The sequence below is a fragment of the Lampetra planeri genome, chromosome 18 (assembly GCF_965212315.1).
Source record: "Lampetra planeri chromosome 18, kcLamPlan1.2.h2, whole genome shotgun sequence".
Lineage (NCBI taxonomy): Eukaryota > Metazoa > Chordata > Hyperoartia > Petromyzontiformes > Petromyzontidae > Lampetra > Lampetra planeri.
The window spans coordinates 8,951,763-8,975,612 of record NC_136124.1 but is presented as its reverse complement, the minus strand read 5'-3'; the positions used below and the strand labels follow the sequence as shown (position 1 = coordinate 8,975,612).

Genomic DNA, 23,850 nt, shown 5'->3' with positions numbered 1-23,850 from the left:
CTGGGACCTTAAAAGGAAATAGAACCCAAGAGGCGACGTTTGGGGCATTGCCACAAATATATTTCAGATTTTCCTTTTAAAGTGTTCAGTTTTTGTCGTGTGTAATTGTGCACAACAGCTTGTAAACTAAGGTTGAACATGATTGAATGGCAAAACATCCAAAGCTATAATTAACTTGTAACTAAAAACATTTGCAATTAAGCTAAAGTATGAATCCATTATTTATTTCCATCACGCACATTGTATATACGGTACAAGGATCATGATGCCCACATACTCAAGGAAGGCATATTCTTAACAATCTCTAACGTATGACAAATGGAAGACACTTTAACTCTTCCTCAGGCAAATTGAAGGAATTATGAACTTTGTGTGGAAAATTAGATTTTAAGATTGTTCATCACGATTGCACGCGTAGCCAGTGTCTTGCATTATGCCTTTTTTATTTCTATAATTTAAGCGTTTATGTGGTAGATGGGCAACGGAAAAGAAATCTGTTTTAATGGAAGAAATATCAATTTTAGTAGCAGATGATGATTTAAAATAGTTCTTTGTTGTGGCATGCGCGGCGAGTTTTGAGGCGGACAATCTGCATCAGGCCGAGAGCTCTGCTCGCAGTGCTCATTGCTGGTGGTCATTCCATTTGTTTTCTGGCCTGCGCTTCTCTCTTGTGATGGATTTGTCATCATATTACACTTTTTGGCTTGCATACTTTTTTAATTGTCACGATTGATTTGTATCTGTGGCTTAAAATGTACTTTGCAGCTTCTGGCTTCATCAGGAGAAGACCTAATATTAACTTTTATGGCCAATGAGGATCTAAGTGGCTGAGAGAAAGAGTACAACAAGAAGCTCATTGTGTTGTGGAGGTGTTTCCATGTTTACGGCGCAGTAAGCTGCGAGCTGCAATTCTCGTGCATTTCTACCGCAGTGACACCCGTCGGTGTTGAACCGCCCATACGGAAACAACGACTATCCTCCCATCGCAATCGGAGAGCGTGGTCAGACTGCGAGGTCACCGGAGCCTGCCGGCCGGACCATGGGTCGCTACTCGGGGAGGTCGTGCCGGCTGATCTGCATGCTGTGCTTGACGTCGGTCTTCTTCGTCACGGAGCTCGTGAGCGGCTACGTGGGAAACTCGCTGGCTCTCGTGGCCGACTCGTTCAACATGCTGTCGGACGCCCTCTCGCTCACCTCGGGCCTCGCGTCGGCGAGGCTGGCGCGCTGGCCTGCCACTTCGAGGCACACCTACGGGCTGGTGCGCGGCGAGGTGGTCAGCGCCCTGGCCACTGCCTCGTTCCTCGTGGCGCTGTCCCTATCAGTGGCGGTGCAAGCGCTCAAGGCCCTGTCCCAACCGGACGTCATCGACAACCCCAAGCTGGTGCTCATCGTCGGGGCACTGGGGCTCTCGGTGAACTTGACGGGCTTGATGCTCTTCCAAGATTGCTTCTCGTGCAGTCGGCTGTGCGCGAGGTTCAACGCCGCAGAGGGCACCGACGATCACAAGCCGAGAACGGGTGACAAGTCAACGGAAATATTTTCCACATATTTCATCGTTAAACGCTTATACGTACTCGTGTTAATAACATTCAAGAAGGCCTTACTTAATCTTCAGACAATTTGTCAGCAGCATCCTGCATTGAGATGTTTGGACAATTTCACTTAAGAGTGTCTTGTGTGTGGGAGGGAACCAGGGTAGCCGGACAAAACACTCGTGGATGATGGGACAATACTGAAAGGTCTGTACAAATGGATTCAATAATTGATTTGTGGTGTGTGTACTGCCATGTGGCGGCCTCAGCTAGTGTGATTGAAAGTTTCACAACTCTGCGATGCACCCAAAGTGCTGGAGTGCAGGCGCTTAGCTCCTACCCCTCTAACCTTCCCCCGACACCCACGACACGTCTTATACAACTATTACTATAATCACCCACTACAAGTGTTATATAACTATTACTGTATTCATACAACTATTACTATAATCATGTTACTCATAACGCATCAGCTGAAAGATAATTGAGGCTGACATTGAGTAGGGCTGAATGTGTGACATATGAAGATGGCCGGTTGCTTAATGCAGCTTAAGTGAAAAAAACATTTGCACCGATTTATCGCTGAAACGAGAGATAAATTTACTCTTTGGTTCTTTCGGTAACGTCACGTAGAAAGAAAATAAATTAAATAATACGACGTTTCGATCGCAACACAAGCAACCGTCATCAGGTAGAAAACAAACCTAGTGAACTTAGAAATACAATAAAATTCAACACAGAGAGCCGGCCAACACAACAGTCAGCACCTCACCTGGTTGATTACGTTCTTCCAAAGATTGCTAAATTTGAGAGAGAGACCAAACACAGACACGGAGACACACAGACAGACACACAAGCAGAGAGAGACAACACAGAGACACACAGAGGGAAACACAATATCGACTCATTTAGCCATCTTTGGAAGAACGTAATCAACCAGGTGAGGTGCTGACTGTTGTGTTGGCCGACTCTCTGTGTTGTACGTTCACTGGGTTTGTTTTCTACCTGATGATGGTTGCTTATGTTGTGATCAAAACGTCGTATTATTAAAACTATTTTATTTATACGTGACTTTACCGAAAGGACCAAAGAGTAATTCCTGCAGTCACGAAAGCTTCAAATCAAGTTTGAGAGATACATTTCACTTCACTTCTTTTATTCAACCAGAGGAACGACTAATTTTCACATCAGGAAAGTATAAGCTGTGGTACGTGTGGAAAACTTGAATATAAAGTGAACATTTGGCTACATAACAATTCTCATGCAAGTTTAATACCTATGCTTAATATTTATATATTGAAACTCTCGCATTCACAGGAGAAGAAGAAATGGGAGCCTCCGTTAAAAGGTCCAAAGAAAATGCCATTAATATCCGAGGTAATTGAACCATGCATCTGAATGCCAGAGTTCTGGCATTCTTAGTCTCATTTCCAAGGTGAATTAGGGCACATTTTACAATGTCAATCTCTTGCTTAATGGTAAAGTAAATATACATCTATTTGCTTCCTGTATATACAGACGGGGTAAACCAACGGTCAAGTGCTTTCGGTGGACAGCGAGTTCTATAATTGGCTACAGCTAACATCAATGGCGAACGGTATCTGAACCCGTCCTGGACACTCCCTCCACCAGCCCACACTGACCAGGCTCTCATTTCTGTCATTCGGAAAATCCATCGCCACTGAAACATCAGTGCAGGCGACGAACAGAGAATTAACAGCATGCAACGACGTGCATTGTGTGTGTAAAAGTTATTGTCCTCGGCCAGACCACCGGCTCAAAAGAACTGAATGCCAAGAAATGTGACAAATTGAGCTGCCGGTGTGGATCGGGCCGGAGCTTGCGTACGCATGGTGCACACGTCTCTGCGTGCTGCGACATCTAATTGACCCCGGCGCAGTGAAGTGCAGTCCGATAGCTCCCACGACGCGCGTGACACGGTGAGGCCGTCGTCCAGCAGCGGAGTGACGCGAGCGGCCCGTGTGCGTTGTCGTCGTCGCCCAGGGGTGCTGCTCCACACGCTGGGGGACGCACTCGGCTCCGTCACCGTGGTCATCACCGCCATCATCTTCAACGTGAGGCCCATAACCAGCAAGGAGCAGTGCAACTGGCAGTGCTACATCGACCCAGCCCTCACCATCGCCATGACCCTCATCATCATCACCTCCGCGGTGCGTCTCATACGGGAGGCGGCCGTGATTCTGCTGCAGATCGTGCCCCCGGACATTCTCATCAAGGATATCGGTGAGCGTTTCCCCTCTCTCGCATGAAGCCGGCCCAGCGGCAGAGTGAGCGAGTGGCTTGCAGTAAAAAGAGAACAATTTTGTCGAAAAGTCAGCAGTGGTTCTGTGTTTAGACTCGCACCCGGAGATCGCTTTCACGTTTTGATTCGGCTGCTTGCTGAGACCCTTATCCATGCCATCATCTCATGCCAACTCAACTACTGCAACTCTCTCACTCCTCCACTCCCCTCCACACACTCTCCTGCCTCTCGCCTCTCATCTCACTCCCCTCTCCTCCACACACTCTCCTGCCTCTCGCCTCTCATCTCACTCCCCTCCCCTCCACGAACTCTCCTGCCTCTCTATTCATCTCGCTCCCCTCAACGCACTCTCTGCTCTAGCAACTCAGGATTCCTGTTGAAGCTCCCAGTCAACTATTGCTCCATGGTGAGCAATGGCAATGGCTGTGGATTGATCGTGGCCAATTATGGCGGTGAAGATAGTGATACTGGAGAAAAGCCAAGCAGATGAATGGTGCTTGTACCTGCATTGGTTTTAACCAAGGGGGCAGTCCATAAATGACGTCACGCACCTGGGGGGGTCAGATATTTTTTGACGATGTGTGACGGGGGGGGGGGGAGAAATGTGACGTCACATCAAAAATGCGCAACTTTAAATCAATATAGACAACACGTTCTACTTAATTAAATATACTTTTTGATAAAAACATTTCTCCTACAACATCAGAATGCAGCGCCACATTAAATACGCACTACAATGACACTAGTTTAAAGCGACGTGAAGCTTGTTTAATTTTGGAGGGGAGGGCAGACCTTTGTGACGTCATATTTGAGGGGTGGGTCTGACTTTTTGTGACGCCGTGTGACGATGGGGGGGGTCAAAAATCGTCAAAAATCGCGTGACGTCATTTATGGACGGCTCCAAGGGCCTTCACTTCAGTGGCCCTGTGGGCGGGCACGCGGCAGGCCATGCCGCAGCCATGCTCCCAGCCGCGCCATCACGGCGTACATTTGTGTATTTCACTTATCGATAATTGCTGCATAGGTTGTCTTGGTTGTGCTGCTGTGTAGCTCTGCCATGTTTTATTCAGGTTGTACATAATATTCATCTTCTTGGTTCTTTCGGTAAAGTCACGTAGAAGGGAAGTAATAAAATAATAAAAATAAAACATAATAAAATAATTCTCACGACGTTTCGGCCACAACGCAAGCAGCCGTCCTCAGGTGAAAACCAGGTCTGTCGGGGAGACAGCGTCTGAATGAAACAGCACACGAGCTTGGAGCATATATATAAGCTGGGTTGGGAGGGGGGGAAAGATCGCTTCGACAAAATAATTTGCATATGTACAGATTATTGTTCAGCGTGGTGTCTGACATTTCACTCCATGTGCTTCGAAGCTTTTTCAGGAACTCATCACTTCCTATAGACTCTATCCTGCTCCGCGCATTTAGAAGCTTCTCCAGGAAGTGCATTCTAAGATCCTTAAGCTGTCAGCTCATGGAGCGAAATGTGGAGTGAACACGAAGGAACATAAACCATCACACAAACTCCGGTCATCCTCTCAGCGGCTTTTGGATAACTATCAAACAAAGAAGGTTACTGCATCGCGTATTTTTAGATGTGCTTCTGCGGCCGTCTGGAACGCTCTTCCGATATTAGGAAGCCGCTGGAGCTATGCACTTTTAAATGTAGATATAAAACGAATTTCTTTTGAACTGACTTTATTTTTTATTTTTTTGTCCTTCCCCTGCACCTCCGAATAGCATGGTTGGCTACGTACGGTGTGAAAGACTTTCAATATACATACAAAACATCGAACATTGTGCCAAACAACACACGTTACAACTCACACATGGGGTGGCCAACTTTTCCACTGTAGACCAAACCTGGACATATTCTCAGTCAGCCGAGGTCTATTATCAAAACAGTGAAGTTAACTGGATAGATCTTCTTGGTTCTTTTGGTAAAGTCACGTAGAAGGGAAGTAATAAAATAATAAAAATAAAACATAATAAAATATTGTTTTCTTTTTATACGTGACTTTACCGAAAGAACCAAGAAGATGAATCCCTGCAGTCACGAAAGCTTTAAATCGAAAACTGGATAGAGTTCAACATAATGCCGTTTCCATGACTCGGTACAAATCAATTGCTGCTGCCACCCAAACACACATGCCAATTCCTGAGACAAACCCGGAGAGGTGAAAATCCAAACGCAAATCGATGCGCGATGTCAGTTATTCACTTCCTCGTTCATTCGATCTGGCACGTGTATGTGTGTGCGTCTTTGTTTTTTTGGATGGGGGTTGCAGAGCAGAAGCTGAGTGGGATTCCAGGCGTCCAATCCATCCACCGCCTGCATGTCTGGCGGCTGACGGCCGGCCGGGACGTGGCCAGCGTTCACATCAAGTGCGCGGGGATGTCTGACTACGCCACGGCAGGCCTCCACATCCACGACCTGCTGCAGCTGGAGGGCATCGACGACATCACCGTGCAGCCCGAGTTTGCGCTGCCGCGTCACGGCGACTGCGAGTTTCCCTTCCCCGTGGCGGACGACTGCAATGAGCGGGGGGCCTGCCGCGTGCCCGAGACGGACGAGTGGAGCGCCGCGACCCCGGTCACGGAGAAGGCCGGAGGCGAGCGGCTTGGGGTCACGCAGAATGGAGCGGACGCACAATGTGGAGTGCACGTCGTCACGAGGAGCTCCAGGTTGTGATTAGTTGCTTGAATGAGCAGAAAGAGCTTGTTTTTTTTGTAAATGGGTTTGTCCCTCTGTCATTTTCATTATTGTCAGAGCTGGCCTCAGCATACGTGGCGCCGAGGGCAGACAACAATTGTAGTCGAGCCAATTGGCGCCCCTCACGGCGCTGTGCCCGGGTCATCCATCCACAAGGTCGGCCCTCTCATAAAGTTGATTGAGGGCCAGCTTGGTTGAAGTGAGGTCTGTTTTACTGTTTTGCTGCCTTGCCACTGGCTGCTGAGTGATACTAGAATTCGTGACTTTTATGGGAGCAGGCAATTGTAAAACAATTGGACCTTGCTAGCGCCACCTCGCTTGAGAGGATGAGATCCCCCATCCCTGTCTCTGCCACCCAGTGACTCCGCAGTCAAATCGCTAACCAGTTGCCTGCAACCTATGGGTTGAATGCAGTTAAAAAGTGTGGGACAAATGGCTGAGTCTCAGGAAAAAGACAACCACGTCCTTCTCCTTCATCGTGTGATGCCTTTGATGGAGGCTGCGTTTCTGACACTTGTGCTTCAAAGCCGATGTCCACACGCCACTGCGTTGATTGAGTTGATGTTCTCACGTTTGGGTGACCACTTTCAGTGGGTTTCATATTGACCCATGGTGACAAGGGATGGGGGGTTGTTTATTCTTAATCCTTAACAAGGTTGCAAAACTGTATAATTGTTACAGTAATATCCATAATGAAAAATTGTAAATATTTTTTTTATATTTTGGCTAATTTAAGTGGCACTCTGGAGATATACAGTACAGTATGTACGTATTACAATAAACAACCAAGGTTCTCAAGAAATATTAAGAACCTTCAATTGTATTATCTTGCGAAGAAATATATATATTTTTAAAGAATTTCGTTGGAATCAACTTCACACTTAACAGCTGTGATGTAACACTGTACAGGACATCTCTAAATTGCAATCCCCGTGTGATCACTTGAAGCCATACACATTGTTACATATCAAATGTCAAATAAAAGATTGATACATTATTGAGGTGCATCGATTCATCCAGATGATTCCTGAAACTCATGACGCATGCATCGAATCGCATCGCGTTCGTGTTATGGGGTTCCTTGTCACTGCAGCCACGAGAGGCGCCACCATTGATCACGACGAAGACAAAGAATCGCGTCGTGACGTTGAATCGTGACGATTAAAGATAAAATGTACAGCTCTATGACAATGCACGGCTGGATCAAGGCCTCTCCACCCCGTCGGCCACGAGGGTTGATTGGCCATACTTCAGCACGCTGGTAAGTGCGGGTTGCTGAAGTGGTGACCCCAGCACGGGTTCAACACATTACTGATGTTGGCCGTGATCGGGAATCAAACCCAGATGGCCGGGTTGATGTCGCAGACCGCGAACAATTTGAGCCACCGCCCTACTTCTTCAAATAGATCGGGTGATTTTAGAATTCAGGGGTCAGCATCTTGCGTCTGTTCCGCCACCATAATCTCGCCGTGCTTCAAGGAGGGCGTTCGCAGCCTTGCGTCGTTTTTTTTGGAAATCCGATTCAAAGTCCGGCGAGACAGCTGTTGATCAGTTGCATTGCGCCTCCTACCGGCGGGTCCTCTTGCAGCCACATCCACGCCATCGTGACTCACGCCCGGGCGGTGACAGCAGCGATCGTTGGGGCACGCGTCCGTACGGCGTGGGGAGGGGGCCCCTCATCCAGCAGTGGATTGACAAAGGGCTGTACATTTATAAAAGAAATAACATTTTGTTATTTCTTTGAACCTATCTACGTGACTTTACCGAAAGACCCAAAGAAAAATGAAAGACCCAAAGAATATGAATTCCTGCAGTCACGAAAGCTTTAAGGGCTGTACATTGTTGATGTTATTTTCATGAAAATTACTTCCAGATTTATTAAGGTTACACGGAACGAGTATCGAATTGATCATGGCTGATTGTGACAGCAATTACGATCGGAGATGCAATTGCAGTTCATATCAAACAATGGTGCGTAAGAGAATAACAAAACACGCAATCTCTTCAAACCGCAATGTTGACAACATTTGAATTTGCCTCGTGCCACATCGCGGATGATCTCGCCATGAGCTCTCAGAAGCTAAGCAGTATTGAGCCTGGTGAGTGCTCTGTGAGTGTTACCCCCTCAGATGTGTCGTGGCTAATCTCCAGTTTCTCTGTTTTCCTCCCACATGCAAAACTCTCACTCATGGAACTGACCAAAATCCCAGCGTAGGACTTTACTGAACAAGAGGTTTGATACTCGAGACTTTCCTGTGTAAATGTCATTATAATATTTATTAAACTTAGGTAATTGAACGTGTGCTCAAAACACAATAGTATCACCACGGAAGTTACAGAGCTATAAAGAAGGAGCAACAATCAATGGACAAAAACAGTGAACGGTCACTCAAGAAAAGGTGAGGGCAGCAACGGCCTGAGGATACAGTGGCACGGTTTGTATTGATCACTAAAACACCGAGCCAGGACGCGTTCATCCAGCAGTGGTTGTAAAACTGTCAACTCATTCATCAACTTACAGTGCCGGCCCTCTTGTATAGAAAACACAGGACATGTCTGAAACTCGCCGAACACTGCGCATGGAACAATGCATTTTTTTGACCTCCACAAAGTTAACCCGCCTTAGCAGTACCGCGCCGGGTGTCCCATAATCTAAGCACACACCCTGCTGCACCTGGTCGACAAATCGTTCCCAAAATAGCCTCTACATTTTTTTAAATATATTATAGGGACTACCATTGCCCAACGAAACATCGCTATAGTTGGTAAATACAAAGTGGACCTGTAGGACCAATGGCCACCAATGTACATGTTCAGCTCTTTTTTTGTGAATCCGCTGTTGGATGACGGCTTCCTCACGCTGCACGGGTCGTGGCGGTACATTGACCATACTTCACCACGCCGGTCAGTGCAGGTGGTACTGGTTGGAACCTCCTGGTTACCACCAGCCCACAGGGGATTATTGTGTCCGTCGTGCATGGGAGGGGTGGGCTGGGTGGGGAGGGGCTGGGTGGGGAGGGTGGGGCTGGGTGGGGGGTGGGAGGGGTGGGGCTGGGTGGGGAGGGGCTGGTCATCCCGTGGTGCCCTTATAAAACTCAACGTTTAACCTACTCACGCCGGCTTGTGCCCGCCCTCACAGTCGGGCATATTTGCGGAATACACCACGCCGTCGTTGACCCTGGCCATTGACCGAGCAACCCAACATTCCTACCAGCTCCCTCCGCAGGAATGTGTTTTAAGCAGGGAGATTAAACATGGGACCGTAGTACAGTATAACAATGGTGTTTTCCGAACTGCCCTCTGGCTGACAATGCAGCCTATGACCAAATCAGCCAGAATGCGGCCGAACCCATTGTTTTCAACATGAAACATTTCACCTGGATTGTATGTACGTTTAACTTTTTTCGCACCATACGTAACCAACCGTGCTAATCGGAGGTGCGGATAAACTGAAAGTTATTATTTTAAACTATAAACTATGTTTATTTTATACGATAAAATAAATGTTACATCTAACGGATAACCCCGTGAGGTGTGTATCCAGGTTGTCAAGTGACACATGCAGAGCGAACACGAATGACACAGTTCTTGGAAGTTAAGCCGGTTCAAGCCTGGATAGTGCTCGGAAGGTGACATAGTTGGTATAGGCTGCTGTCAGGGCCTGCTTTGTGCATGTTCATTCAATATTAGTTGATTTAAACAAATCGACTAATATTCGTGACCCACCCCAGGCAGGCAAGAAATTGTAAAACGACTTTGTGTCACTCGTAAAGTCATAAATGACCCTCTGAAGCTCACGTTTGCATTGGTTCCCACCTCATCCGCATCGTTCTAACGCCACACACGCCAGTAAAAACCCTCTTAGATGCAGAGATTTAAAAAATTCCAAACCAGAAAAAACTGAGCCCAGTCCAGGTTTCACATGGACAGCGCTGCTGCTGCTTCTGCTGCTGCTTCTGCTGCTGCTTCTGCTGCTGCTTCTGCTGCTGCTGCTTCTGCTGCTGCTGCTGCTCTGAGTGTCGAGGAGAGGGGCCAAGGCGTGGACGTGGATGCTCGTGCTCCTCACCGTGTGGCCCGCTTTGTTCTTCTGCGCTGGCGGAGCCGATTACGTTTACCGACCGCGGTCCGTGGCTGCGTAATGGCTCGTGCTTGGTGACCTCGGTCAGCCCACCGCGTGCGTGTGCTTGCGGTTGGTGGCCGGTGGGTGAGGCGACTGACAGAGTGGCAGCCAAGGGTGGATTGAGCGATGAGACTCAATGGTGGTCGAATGAATCGTAGAGCCCCGATATGAAAATTGCAGGACCTGACTATGTTTTGCGTGTGGTGATCAAACTACATGTTCTGGTCGAGTATGGTGTCGAGGCTCTTTAGATGAGTAGAAAACTGAATCCTGAAGTCCGCGACCGCCACACCTGATCCTGCCAACAAATGTTTCCGCAAAAATGTTTTCGTTTCAGGTCTACGCAACAGTTAGTGGCGATGTGAATGGTGACACGTGCAGGATGTATCTCTCTTCCTGGTACTGTCCTCAAAGTTGTGACATTACCTTTGTAGTTTTCGTAATGGTATGGCGGTGGTGGTGATTATAATGGTATTCACCGATGAAGATGTGTATTTGATAAATATGTGTATTTTCGATGTCTTAAGTAACGTAGTTGTCTTTGACTTTGACTTCAATTGTCTTCATTGCCGTACTTGAGGTTATTGCTTTCGTCATTTCGGTGACCGAGGCAGTCACTCTTGTAAATGAGACTATCCCCATACAGACCAGCTGCCCCTGCTGCCAGAGGAATGTTGTATTTTATTAAGCGGAAAGACCAAATGTTATTTGTGTGAAAGCTTCAGATGACAGATTGAGCTCTCTCCTTGTTTCTCCCTCTAGGCTCATAGACCGACAAGATCTCTGCCTTGACTGTAGATCCCTGCCCAACCCAGCCATGAATCCTCTGCAACGGCAAGACCACCAACATTCACGTCAATTTCACCAGCGGTGAGCAGCGCACAGAACCACGCACGCTTTTTTTTTCTACGGAGCCAATTGGCTACTGATCGACCAATGCCCAAACGTACATCTGTCCAACGGTGCATTCGTAGACACTTCACATTTGCTGATGTAAACTACGAAACCCCCAACCGACCTGTACCAGATCTTCTTACCAGTACTGTTGCCTTGATCTGTTTAGTTGGCAGGCAAACTTTGATGTGCAATATTTTTTAAAAGCATTTTTATCATTAATTCATATATAGTTACATTGCATATCATTGTGTTTAGGTTACATATATTATAGGGCGTCTACGTGTGAGTTGGTGCATTACGGTGTAGTGCGCATGTACACAACACACCGAATGTGTGTGTCCATGTACATTTTGCGCACGTGTGTTCGTGGGGGAGTGGCGGTGCAGTGGTTATGCTACCGCTTTTCGAACTGGACGACCGGAGTTAGTTTCCCGACTATGATTAACATCAGTGGCGAATGAAATCAGAACTTGGTCTTGAGCCTCTTCTAGATCAGCTCAGCTTTAAATTAGTGCCTGGTGCATTGTGTAAACATCAGCAGTGAGGGGACAAATGTAGCAGGGTGTGGTGTTGGTCACACCACCCACTCACGTACAATTCCGTCCTTAACAGCTGAGAACAGCACTTGCCCGAACAGTCAATGCGGGCCTATACGGGATTTTTTGTCTTTGTTCCCATGTGAAAATGTTTTTGTACCATTGAATCCAATATATATACTGGAAATCTGTGAAAAAGAGCTTTATAGCTCATCGGATTCCTCCAGTATAACTAAAGATTCTGACATATAAGTAGGCTCCCTCAATGGGTTGGCTTGTCAGCTTGCATTCACCGCCAGGCAAAGGGCAGTTTGTACTATTTGCTGAGTGGATAACCGTGCTACCGTCATACAGGTCCATATTGTCTCTTGAGATTCCCACAGTCCAGGTTTGCATATCTGATGTGGCACATGTTTTGAAAAATCCAATGCAGTCATACCTCGGTATACGACCGCTTTGGAATACATTGAATTTGGTAAACGTCGTGTTTTGACGAGAAAAAAATGTTTTCGGATACGACGTCTTGCTTGGGATACGACGTGCTTGCTTGGGATACGACGTCTTGCTTGGGATACGACGCACTTGCTAGAACTTGTATGGGTCGGGATCAGTCACCGCATCTACTCCGTTCACGACTCCTCCCCTTCCTCACCACCATCCTCGTAGGCTATCAACTCCTCTCAGCAAGGTAAAGTGACGTTAAATTTAAATTTCATTTAAATTTGTTTAAATTTATTTACGCATTTATTTAAATTTATGTATGCATTTTAGTAATAAGTAGTGTCTACATTATTTTATACAACCCCAGTAATGATAATTGGTTCTTTACCCTTCTATCTGGCAACAAAACTGACACCTTTTTACAAGGAGTCATGTTTGCATAGACCGCAATACCTGCAGTCATAATACAAACAAAATAACATAACTCTGATAATGTGCACTGTCCTTGAAGTTGATTGGTCCACACCCGAGACAGCTTTCCTTAGAGCCTAGTCTCATATGGGTTGGACCAGATGACGCCAAAAGGCGCACAACTCAAGGACAATGCACCATCAGAGTATGAGAGCTCGGGGCAAGCATCTACACTATGGGAACCTCATTTGCCAGTAAAAATATGATAATTGGTTCTTTACCCTTCTATCTGGCAACAAAACTGACACCTTTTTACAAGGAGTCATGTTTGCATAGACCGCAATACCTGCAGTCATAATACAAACAAAAGAACATAACTCTGATAATGTGCACTGTCCTTGAAGTTGATTGGTCCACACCCGAGACAGCTTTCCTTAGAGCCTAGTCTCATATGGGTTGGACCAGATGACGCCAAAAGGCGCACAACTCAAGGACAATGCACCATCAGAGTATGAGAGCTCGGGGCAAGCATCTACACTATGGGAACCTCATTTGCCAGTAAAAATATGATAATTGGTTCTTTACCCTTCTATCTGGCAACAAAACTGACACCTTTTTACAAGGAGTCATGTTTGCATAGACCGCAATACCTGCAGTCATAATACAAACAAAAGAACATAACTCTGATAATGTGCACTGTCCTTGAAGTTGATTGGTCCACACCCGAGACAGCTTTCCTTAGAGCCTAGTCTCATATGGGTTGGACCAGATGACGCCAAAAGGCGCACAACTCAAGGACAATGCACCATCAGAGTATGAGAGCTCGGGGCAAGCATCTACACTATGGGAACCTCATTTGCCAGTAAAAATATGATAATTGGTTCTTTACCCTTCTATCTGGCAACAAAACTGACACCTTTTTACAAGGAGTCATGTTTGCATAGACCGCAATACCTGCAGTCATAATACAAACAAAAGAACATAACTCTGATAATGTGCACTGTCCTTGAAGTTGATTGGTCCACACCCGAGACAGCTTTCCTTAGAGCCTAGTCTCATATGGGTTGGACCAGATGACGCCAAAAGGCGCACAACTCAAGGACAATGCACCATCAGAGTATGAGAGCTCGGGGCAAGCATCTACACTATGGGAACCTCATTTGCCAGTAAAAATATGATAATTGGTTCTTTACCCTTCTATCTGGCAACAAAACTGAAACCTTTTTACAAGGAGTCATGTTTGCATAGACCGCAATACCTGCAGTCATAATACAAACAAAAGAACATAACTCTGATAATGTGCACTGAGTTGTGCGCCTTTTGGCGTCATCTGGTCCAACCCATATGAGACTAGGCTCTAAGGAAAGCTGTCTCGGGTGTGGACCAATCAACTTCAAGGACAGTGCACATTATCAGAGTTATGTTCTTTTGTTTGTATTATGACTGCAGGTATTGCGGTCTATGCAAACATGACTCCTTGTAAAAAGGTGTCAGTTTTGTTGCCAGATAGAAGGGTAAAGAACCAATTATCATATTTTTACTGGCAAATGAGGTTCCCATAGTGTAGATGCTTGCCCCGAGCTCTCATACTCTGATGGTGCATTGTCCTTGAGTTGTGCGCCTTTTGGCGTCATCTGGTCCAACCCATATGAGACTAGGCTCTAAGGAAAGCTGTCTCGGGTGTGGACCAATCAACTTCAAGGACAGTGCACATTATCAGAGTTATGTTCTTTTGTTTGTATTATGACTGCAGGTATTGCGGTCTATGCAAACATGACTCCTTGTAAAAAGGTGTCAGTTTTGTTGCCAGATAGAAGGGTAAAGAACCAATTATCATATTTTTACTGGCAAATGAGGTTCCCATAGTGTAGATGCTTGCCCCGAGCTCTCATACTCTGATGGTGCATTGTCCTTGAGTTGTGCGCCTTTTGGCGTCATCTGGTCCAACCCATATGAGACTAGGCTCTAAGGAAAGCTGTCTCGGGTGTGGACCAATCAACTTCAAGGACAGTGCACATTATCAGAGTTATGTTCTTTTGTTTGTATTATGACTGCAGGTATTGCGGTCTATGCAAACATGACTCCTTGTAAAAAGGTGTCAGTTTTGTTGCCAGATAGAAGGGTAAAGAACCAATTATCATATTTTTACTGGCAAATGAGGTTCCCATAGTGTAGATGCTTGCCCCGAGCTCTCATACTCTGATGGTGCATTGTCCTTGAGTTGTGCGCCTTTTGGCGTCATCTGGTCCAACCCATATGAGACTAGGCTCTAAGGAAAGCTGTCTCGGGTGTGGACCAATCAACTTCAAGGACAGTGCACATTATCAGAGTTATGTTCTTTTGTTTGTATTATGACTGCAGGTATTGCGGTCTATGCAAACATGACTCCTTGTAAAAAGGTGTCAGTTTTGTTGCCAGATAGAAGGGTAAAGAACCAATTATCATATTTTTACTGGCAAATGAGGTTCCCATAGTGTAGATGCTTGCCCCGAGCTCTCATACTCTGATGGTGCATTGTCCTTGAGTTGTGCGCCTTTTGGCGTCATCTGGTCCAACCCATATGAGACTAGGCTCTAAGGAAAGCTGTCTCGGGTGTGGACCAATCAACTTCAAGGACAGTGCACATTATCAGAGTTATGTTCTTTTGTTTGTATTATGACTGCAGGTATTGCGGTCTATGCAAACATGACTCCTTGTAAAAAGGTGTCAGTTTTGTTGCCAGATAGAAGGGTAAAGAACCAATTATCATATTTTTACTGGCAAATGAGGTTCCCATAGTGTAGATGCTTGCCCCGAGCTCTCATACTCTGATGGTGCATTGTCCTTGAGTTGTGCGCCTTTTGGCGTCATCTGGTCCAACCCATATGAGACTAGGCTCTAAGGAAAGCTGTCTCGGGTGTGGACCAATCAACTTCAAGGACAGTGCACATTATCAGAGTTATGTTCTTTTGTTTGTATTATGACTGCAGGTATTGCGGTCTATGCAAACATGACTCCTTGTAAAAAGGTGTCAGTTTTGTTGCCAGATAGAAGGGTAAAGAACCAATTATCATATTTTTACTGGCAAATGAGGTTCCCATAGTGTAGATGCTTGCCCCGAGCTCTCATACTCTGATGGTGCATTGTCCTTGAGTTGTGCGCCTTTTGGCGTCATCTGGTCCAACCCATATGAGACTAGGCTCTAAGGAAAGCTGTCTCGGGTGTGGACCAATCAACTTCAAGGACAGTGCACATTATCAGAGTTATGTTCTTTTGTTTGTATTATGACTGCAGGTATTGCGGTCTATGCAAACATGACTCCTTGTAAAAAGGTGTCAGTTTTGTTGCCAGATAGAAGGGTAAAGAACCAATTATCATATTTTTACTGGCAAATGAGGTTCCCATAGTGTAAACCCCAGTAATGTATAATATGCCATATAAAATATAATTTCTTATACTCTGGAACGGATTATTTCCTTTCCCTTTATTTCTTATGGGAAAATGCATTCGGTATACGCCATTTTCGGTATAAGTCCTACCTTCTGGAACGAATTAACGACGTATACCGAGGTCCCACTGTATGACGAGGAAGCTGTGATCGCTGTGAATGTTATTACGTACAAAGGCCAGGCACTGTTGATTTTAATTATACGATTCCTATATGATATAATATAATGTTTGGGGATATTTTCATGAAAACATTTGTTTTAGAGTTCATCAAATGTATGCAATGTAAGCCTGAGGGTGATACTACCATGGAGATGGAGCCATGAAATCAGCTCACTATCACGTGCTCGATGGATTATTGTCTTCCAGGACCGTGAGATACGTGACGACTTAGGGAGGCCTCCACACGGCCGTGGATTGATTGTAGCTGCCGTTGATGATGATGAGGATGTTATATAAGAACAATACGATAACAGGTCTCGGCAGTTTTGCTTAGTTTATGCTGTTTGTTACTGGTAGGAACCTCCTGGTTACACCAGCCCACAGGGGATTATTGTGTCCGTCGTGCAGGGAGGGGCTGGGTGGGGAGGGGAGCGTGGGGAGGGGCTGGGTGGGGAGGGGAGGGTGGGGAGGGGCTGGGTGGGGAGGGTGGATTCCAACAGCGACCGCGTGCTCTTCGACGTAACGACGTTTCCTCAGAGAACACGCCACAAAAGACTCGTGTTGTGACGTGTCCTTAATGTTTCACACGGGCTGCCTCGCACACGTTTTGCCCAAAGCAGTTTTGAGCGTTCCGTATGGGGAGGTTTTTTTCCAGTGTCCATTGGCTTTAATAAATACGAACTCACTCACCCCTCCACTATCCTCCTTGCACCGCCCAGATTTTGGCTGGCAGGGTGCCTGCCACCTCGCCGGCTCCCGGCTCGTGCCGTTCGTGTTGGGGCGAGTGAAGTTCGTTGCTGGCCGTGACTTCTCAAGTACGGTGGGGCAGTCCGACATTCGAATCGCGCGTAACCGTGGGAGGCGCGTGTTGGATGCCGTTAACCCCGAGAGCGCCGATGCATTTCCTGGACAAAACGAATCGGTCGTTTTAAACGTCAAGAGTGATTTGCTGCTGATATCAGCGTTGACGTTGTGTTCGTCTGTCAACGGCCCTGGGTCAGTGTTGGAAATTCAACATTCAGATTGCATGGGCGAGTATATTCACGTGACAATATAGGTCGACTTTCGCATAAATTAGTACCACTTTTATCGACCCCCGAAGGATGATGGGCTGAGTCTACCCCCAGGCAAAGCTGGAGCTGCTGCTCACCTTCCCCTTGCGAGCTGCTCGCTCGAGCGATGGGCCACCTGGTGGGTTACCAAAGCTATTGCAGCAGTTTTTAATGATACATAACATTGTAACAAAAACATTTTTGTTCCTGGGTAGTAAGTGTTGTTTCCTAATTGCTTATGCCTCAAAAGTACAGAGAATGGCTATTGTTCCCCAACAACTTTGCCTTTGTGTCCAGGACAGTGATATTTAGAAATTTACCTATTTTCAATGAGAAAACGGGCGAATTTGTGTCTTTTCGTTCACAAATAGTATAAAAAAGCAATACATTAATCAAAATTTACATTTATTTATACTAAAGGAATACAAAAATTACTACAAAAGATTTAGACACCAAGGCGCACTATACCACAGGCGGGACTGGCCACAGCGGACCGAATTCTGTGTGGGGAGGAACAACGTCAAGTGGGAGGCACTGGTGAACCCCCGGAAGGTGCTGAAACAATTTGTCAGAGCTGTAGATAAGGAGTCGGCAGCCTTCAAGTACCTTCAAGACTTCTTCCCTAAGCTGTCTGAGGCAAAGGTCAAAGCCGGTGTCTTCGTCGGACCACAGATAAAGATAATCCTGGACTGCAATGAATTCCCCAAGAAGCTCACTAGTAAGGAGAAAGCGGCTTGGGACAGCTTTTTCGCAGTGATTGGTGGCTTCCTGGGAAACTACAAGGTCGAAATCTATGTTGAGCTGGTTGAGACTTTGGTGGAGAATTACGGCACACTGGGCTGTAGGATGTCCCTCAAAGTGCAGGTCCTTGATGTTCATCTTGATAATTTCAAGGAGAACATGGGAGCGTTCACGGAGGAGCAAGGCGAGTGCTTCCACCAGGATATACTGGACTTTGAACACCGCTACCAAGGACAGTATAACGAGAATATGATGGGAGACTACATTTGGGGGCTGATTCGTGAAAGTGATTTGCAGTATAATCGTAAATCTCGAAAAACTACTCACTTCTAAATATTTTGTAGTCATTTTTGTATTACTTTAATATAAATACATGTGAATTTTGATTCATATGTTGTTTTTTTCTAACTTTATGTGAACGAAAGGACACAAATTCGCCCGTTTTCGCATTGAAAATAGATACATTTCAAAATATCACTTTCCTGGTCACAAAAGCAAAGTTTGTGGGGAATATTAGCGATTTTCGATACTTTTTAGGCATAAGCAATTACGAAATAACACTTACTACCCAGGAACAAAAATTGTGTTATATAATGTAATTAATTGTTTGCAGTCTATTTGGGCGGTGTAGTCTTAATATTGCAATTAGTGATGCATTATTTAGCACCGTTTAATTGAATTGAACGTTTAATTAGCGACAACTTCAACTATCGTGCACCCGTGGTTTAACACAGCTTACATTATATCTTAAAAATGCACTTGCTAAAGCATTTTTGCGATGGAATAGCAATGTGAATAAACTAATACTTTCATTACAATTCATGCTCAACGATGAGGGCAGGAGGCCCAGTGGTAGAGCGAATGGCTCACAGTCAAAATGTTGCAGGTTCAAATCCTGGTTGGGGAGTGACTCAGCCCATCATGCCTCCGTGGTCGACTTTGTAGGGGAGTCAACAGCGATTATTTGAACAGACCACCGTAGGAATCTGGGACTTCTGCCAATGGCTCAGTGCTGCAAACTGGAGATGACCTCCACCGTATTGCTCATTTTAGCAGGAAATAGGGCCTTTGCCCTATTCATTGATAGTTCGGCCGCTCCGCCGTGCTGTGGGCTGGGCAGCGCCGATCTCCGTGCTCTGTGCCGCGCTGCAGGATTGGTGAGCAGCACGGTGACCGCGGTGGTGCACAGCATCGTGGCAGGCTTCCCCGTGCACTTCTCCATCCCGCAGAGCGACGGGTGCAGGTCGGACATCGCCTGCCAGCTCGCCGTGGGCCAAGGCTACAGCTACGACGCCAGGGTGCGCCCGTCAAGAGCAGCTACCCCAACGTATGTCGCCATTGATCATTTATCATCATCAATCATGATCAATCCACTGCTGGATGAAGTTCTCCCCCAAGCCACCGCTCACGATATTACGATGCGACAATTCATCACATGAACTGATTTCATTGCTCCATCTAATTTGGGTAGTCCTTTCCTCGGCTGCTACTCCGCTATTATTCTTGATCATTGTCCATGACTCCTTATAGTGGTGTGTGCGATCCATTATGTGTGGTGTCACGTCACCATATCGCACATCATGCAGGCCACCTCTGCTTCCGATGATATCATTGCATGTGATTACATCACACTGTGCGGTTTGGAACATAACATTATTATCGCTAGTTAAACACTTACAAGAACAAAGGCGTGTTGGATAGTGCAATAGAATCCATGCACATGCATGATTTAGCTTCCTGGTTTATGTTTTCAATAAGACGTTCACGTAGAAATCCTTTGAGTAAATTATTCAGGTATAAAAAAACGCCACACGTAACTTTGTATTTTTTTTCCTGGATGATGAATTGCCAAATTAAATACGGTGTATTTTTTTTGTGAAGTTAAGTAAATACAGGGTGTTTATTTTGCTAATATGCTAGGAAATGTATGTTGCTGTTAGTAAAACAGGTTTTGCTGTTTAAGCAAGTGTGTAAACTTTAAGTAAATGTAAATTACAGAAATGTAAATTACGTCTGCGTTTGTTTTATGACTATACCGTATTGGCTTTGAGATCAACTTGGGTCTGGTGAGTTAGGGCAGGACAATTTCCTTGTCAAATGTTTTTAACCGCACCTTTATTCAATTCTCCCACTGTCCAATTGAACGGTAAGCAATTGAACGGTAGGCAATCGCTGGGTGGTTGATTAAAGTGGGCGTGCATTGATCGTCTGTCTTTGGCGAGGCGCAGATCAAGCTTGTGGTGAAGTGGCAACTGAAAGACGACAACGGAAAAGATTTGTTCTGCTTCAAGTTGCCCGTGAAAATTGGCCGTTGTGACTTGTGAGCCTTGCCCTGGAGCAGGGCCCTCATCATCGCGTCGCGTCTCCTGGAGATTGGTAACGGGCTATTACTGTGACTGATTGGTAACGTGGCATTACCGAAAGTTCAAGTTCAAGTTCATTTATTAGGTATAGCCCTGTGAGCCATTCGGCTCTTGAATCGGGTGCAACCACAACAAACAAAAAACAAAAACATGAACAAAAAAACATCTTGAAGTGAATATGTAACTGAGTGCAAACAGAAAATCCAAGAAAAGACAGCAAAATATTGCAGAAAAAAACACCGTACACCAACGCAGTGTGCAAAAATCCCAGTGGGATGGGTTTAGACATGGAGCTTGGAGCTACACTTTTAGGCTTGGGTCCTGGGCAGTACAACAGCAGGTTGAAGTTATGTTATTTAGAAAGCAGACACGTTCTCTAGCGACGCCACGGTGGCATGACTGCTGGCCTTTAAATACAAGGTCACTGCAGTGATGTCGCCCAGATCGTGCCTAAAAGCCACTTTACAGTTGTAATCGATGAAAACGAAGCTCTAAACTCATATTAAACAGCACGGGTGTGTCAGTGGTTCCTTAACTTCTGAACCCACTGACCACTGTCAACTCTCTGAAACATTTTTGTGGACTACCAATCACCAATAACATTTATTTCCAAAATTAAAATGACTCTAAATCATAGAATCTGCAGCAGTTCCACGAACGGCTTCCCATGGCCTTGCTGGACCACATGTTGGGAGCCACTGCGATACGGAATGTGGCTAGAAGACAAAAACAATTTGTCTTTTTGGATGTTGTGTTTCTTTACCAGTCTAAAACTGTATTCCTTTATAGAGCCTGCAGTGCCATGGTTATTGCATGCATTTGTATTTAATAAAGTTTTAATTATCAGTTTGCTGCACTGTATTTTGACCCTTATTTTATGGTCAAAACTATTCCAAGGAGCATGCATTTGTATGCGTTAAATTATTATGTTGGTGTTAAATGAGCCCTCTGTGGGTTAGGGAAGCAATCTCAGACCTAGTGAAGTGGGTATGATTCAGCCACAAGATGTCTCACTCAAAATCCACACAGCTCTGCCGCTTTCAACATTTACATTTCTGAGACAACATGTGTTGTCATAAGCCTGCGGTAATTCAAGAAGAGCGTGGTGTTATTGTGCGTACGCAAGCAGTTATAGGAATAACACCAATAAAAGTATGACCTTGATTTTGGATAAATAACACTCGCAGCGTATGTCACATGCTCTGGTTGTATATTATATGCGGGTAATGGTCTATTGTGCCAGAGAGCCCAGTAGGCAGTCACTGCCAGCGTCTGTCACAAATTGTTGGAACATTTGTACTGCCATGATGTGGCCTAATGATGTGGCCTTGTAAATTGCCTAATCCTTTCGAGTAATATTTATACTGCATATATTAAGAATATTGCGACTCTCAATGTTGTAAGAATATTACATTTTACTCGTATTGTTGGTGGTGCGAAAAATAAATCCATCGTAAAAAAATATTTGTGCCAAAAGTTGAGATTCAAATCAATGTAAACAATTGTCTTTTCTCAATCTACTGTATAGCCTTGTGCTAACATAGCACAATGTACACACAGACCATTTATGAAATGTATAAATATTTGCATTCAATCATCACACTTTATATTTATGAGATTGCCAAACAATTTAGAAATTTATATACAATAAAATAACTAGAGTAGCTTGCATATGCTAAACCACGTCATGCGTTGCTCTGAAAGAGAAACATCCAACATGCTGAGAGCTAAAATTACTTGTGCAGATTTTGAAATTGTGAAATAATCAATGTAATAAATGACGTCTGCCGGAGGGAGAATGCATTTTGGAGAGCCGGGCTTTAGAAAGGATTCCATTTTCAGCACTGAAACCACCTTCAGCTTGGTGGAACTAATGCATGGGCAGCCTAATGTGTGGGCCACGGGCCCCAAGCACCACAGCTTCTCTGGGCCCGGCGAGAGAATAAAAGCCAGAACGTGCCGTGTGATCCGACTGTTGCGTGTGTTGTGCTTTGGCAGGGTGGGTGGTTTAATGGTGCCCTTCCTATGCTGTTAGAAATAATCGATTTGCCTGGAGCTGCAGTAAAATTTCACAAAAATGAAAGCTGAACATGCTGCACTTGGGCATTCGGAGAAAAAGTCGAGTACAGGCACAATTTGTTAACATTCGTGGGTCTGTTCAGTGGGATGTAATGCAGAATTTTCTCTTTTGGATGTTATTGTTTTTTCAAGTATTTTTTTCCATCGAGCCCATAATAGTATTATTACTACGCATGCTTATCCAGGAAAGTCTCACTCGGTCTTACCTCTTCTTCAGAAGGGGCCTGCTAAGTTTTTGCAGTAGGTGGACAACGATCACTATGTGTTTCTCAAACGATTTCAAGTAATGCTTCAAATTAGGGAAATTTTACCTACGATGTCGACACACAGTGCTCTAATTTTATTCTCGTGATTTCACGGGATCTTCAATATCCACTGCGAAGCACGCATTTTATGGCTAATAAGCAGCACAGTGTTTAACCAGGGCAGCCTGCCAGATTCAAACCCAATCTGTAAATGTGCTTCCGCTGGGCCACATCACCACCCCTACGACTGAGCAGAGCACTCCTACTATCGGAGTTCCATACCCGAGACTGATTCAACGGACGTAGAGAAATGTCATGAACACAACCTCTGTGGAAGCATTTTGAGGGCCACTGCATAACTTAGCGAGGTTCTATTCTACTCAATCTCTATTTACACTGTGCTGAGTGTGGTCAAATCAAGTGCATACATTGATAGAGAATACACTTGGATTTTGTCTGTGCCCTCATCGTCAACCAGGTCAAAACTCGCAAAATTGTCAACTCGATGCCCACTGCCATCTTTTAACTTGGGTAACTCGATTTTAGTCGTAGTCCATTCAAGCAGCAAACCCACGTTCTCGTAGCTGTTGGCCAAGCAGAGACCTGCCAATCCGACGGGTTCAAATTTGCGAGACCCCCAAATGAAACACCGTGGGAAAAACCCAAGAAAGTGAGGCAGAAACCCAATACACCGAGGCACAGAAACGTACCAGTCACGCAGCAGGCCACGGTGAGGTCCATTTGTAGAGAAACGAAGGGTTGCAGAGCTGCAAGAGGCTCATGTTTCACAATTCGTGAACACCCCCCTCCCTCACCAATAGATAATCATAATACTAATCTTATATAGTTGTTTTTAGTTCCCCCAC

At 45.4% G+C, this 23,850-nt stretch overlaps 2 protein-coding genes across 2 annotated transcripts; both read left to right on the top strand.

The window, feature by feature from the left end:
* The first annotated feature begins 945 nt into the window (after positions 1 to 945).
* On the top strand, positions 946 to 7,508 carry SLC30A10 (solute carrier family 30 member 10). Its single transcript, XM_078602485.1, has 4 exons — positions 946 to 1,517; positions 2,850 to 2,909; positions 3,537 to 3,776; positions 6,087 to 7,508. The coding sequence occupies exons 1-4, from the start codon at positions 1,040 to 1,042 to the stop codon at positions 6,488 to 6,490; spliced, it is 1,182 nt and encodes a 393-aa protein (XP_078458611.1). The 5' UTR covers positions 946 to 1,039; the 3' UTR covers positions 6,491 to 7,508.
* Positions 7,509 to 7,597: 89 nt separating this feature from the next.
* Positions 7,598 to 22,546, top strand: LOC144723616 (uncharacterized). The gene is made up of 4 exons (XM_078602486.1): positions 7,598 to 7,772; positions 11,394 to 11,501; positions 19,450 to 19,624; positions 20,526 to 22,546. The coding sequence occupies exons 1-4, from the start codon at positions 7,684 to 7,686 to the stop codon at positions 20,619 to 20,621; spliced, it is 468 nt and encodes a 155-aa protein (XP_078458612.1). The 5' UTR covers positions 7,598 to 7,683; the 3' UTR covers positions 20,622 to 22,546.
* Positions 22,547 to 23,850: the final 1,304 nt, after the last annotated feature.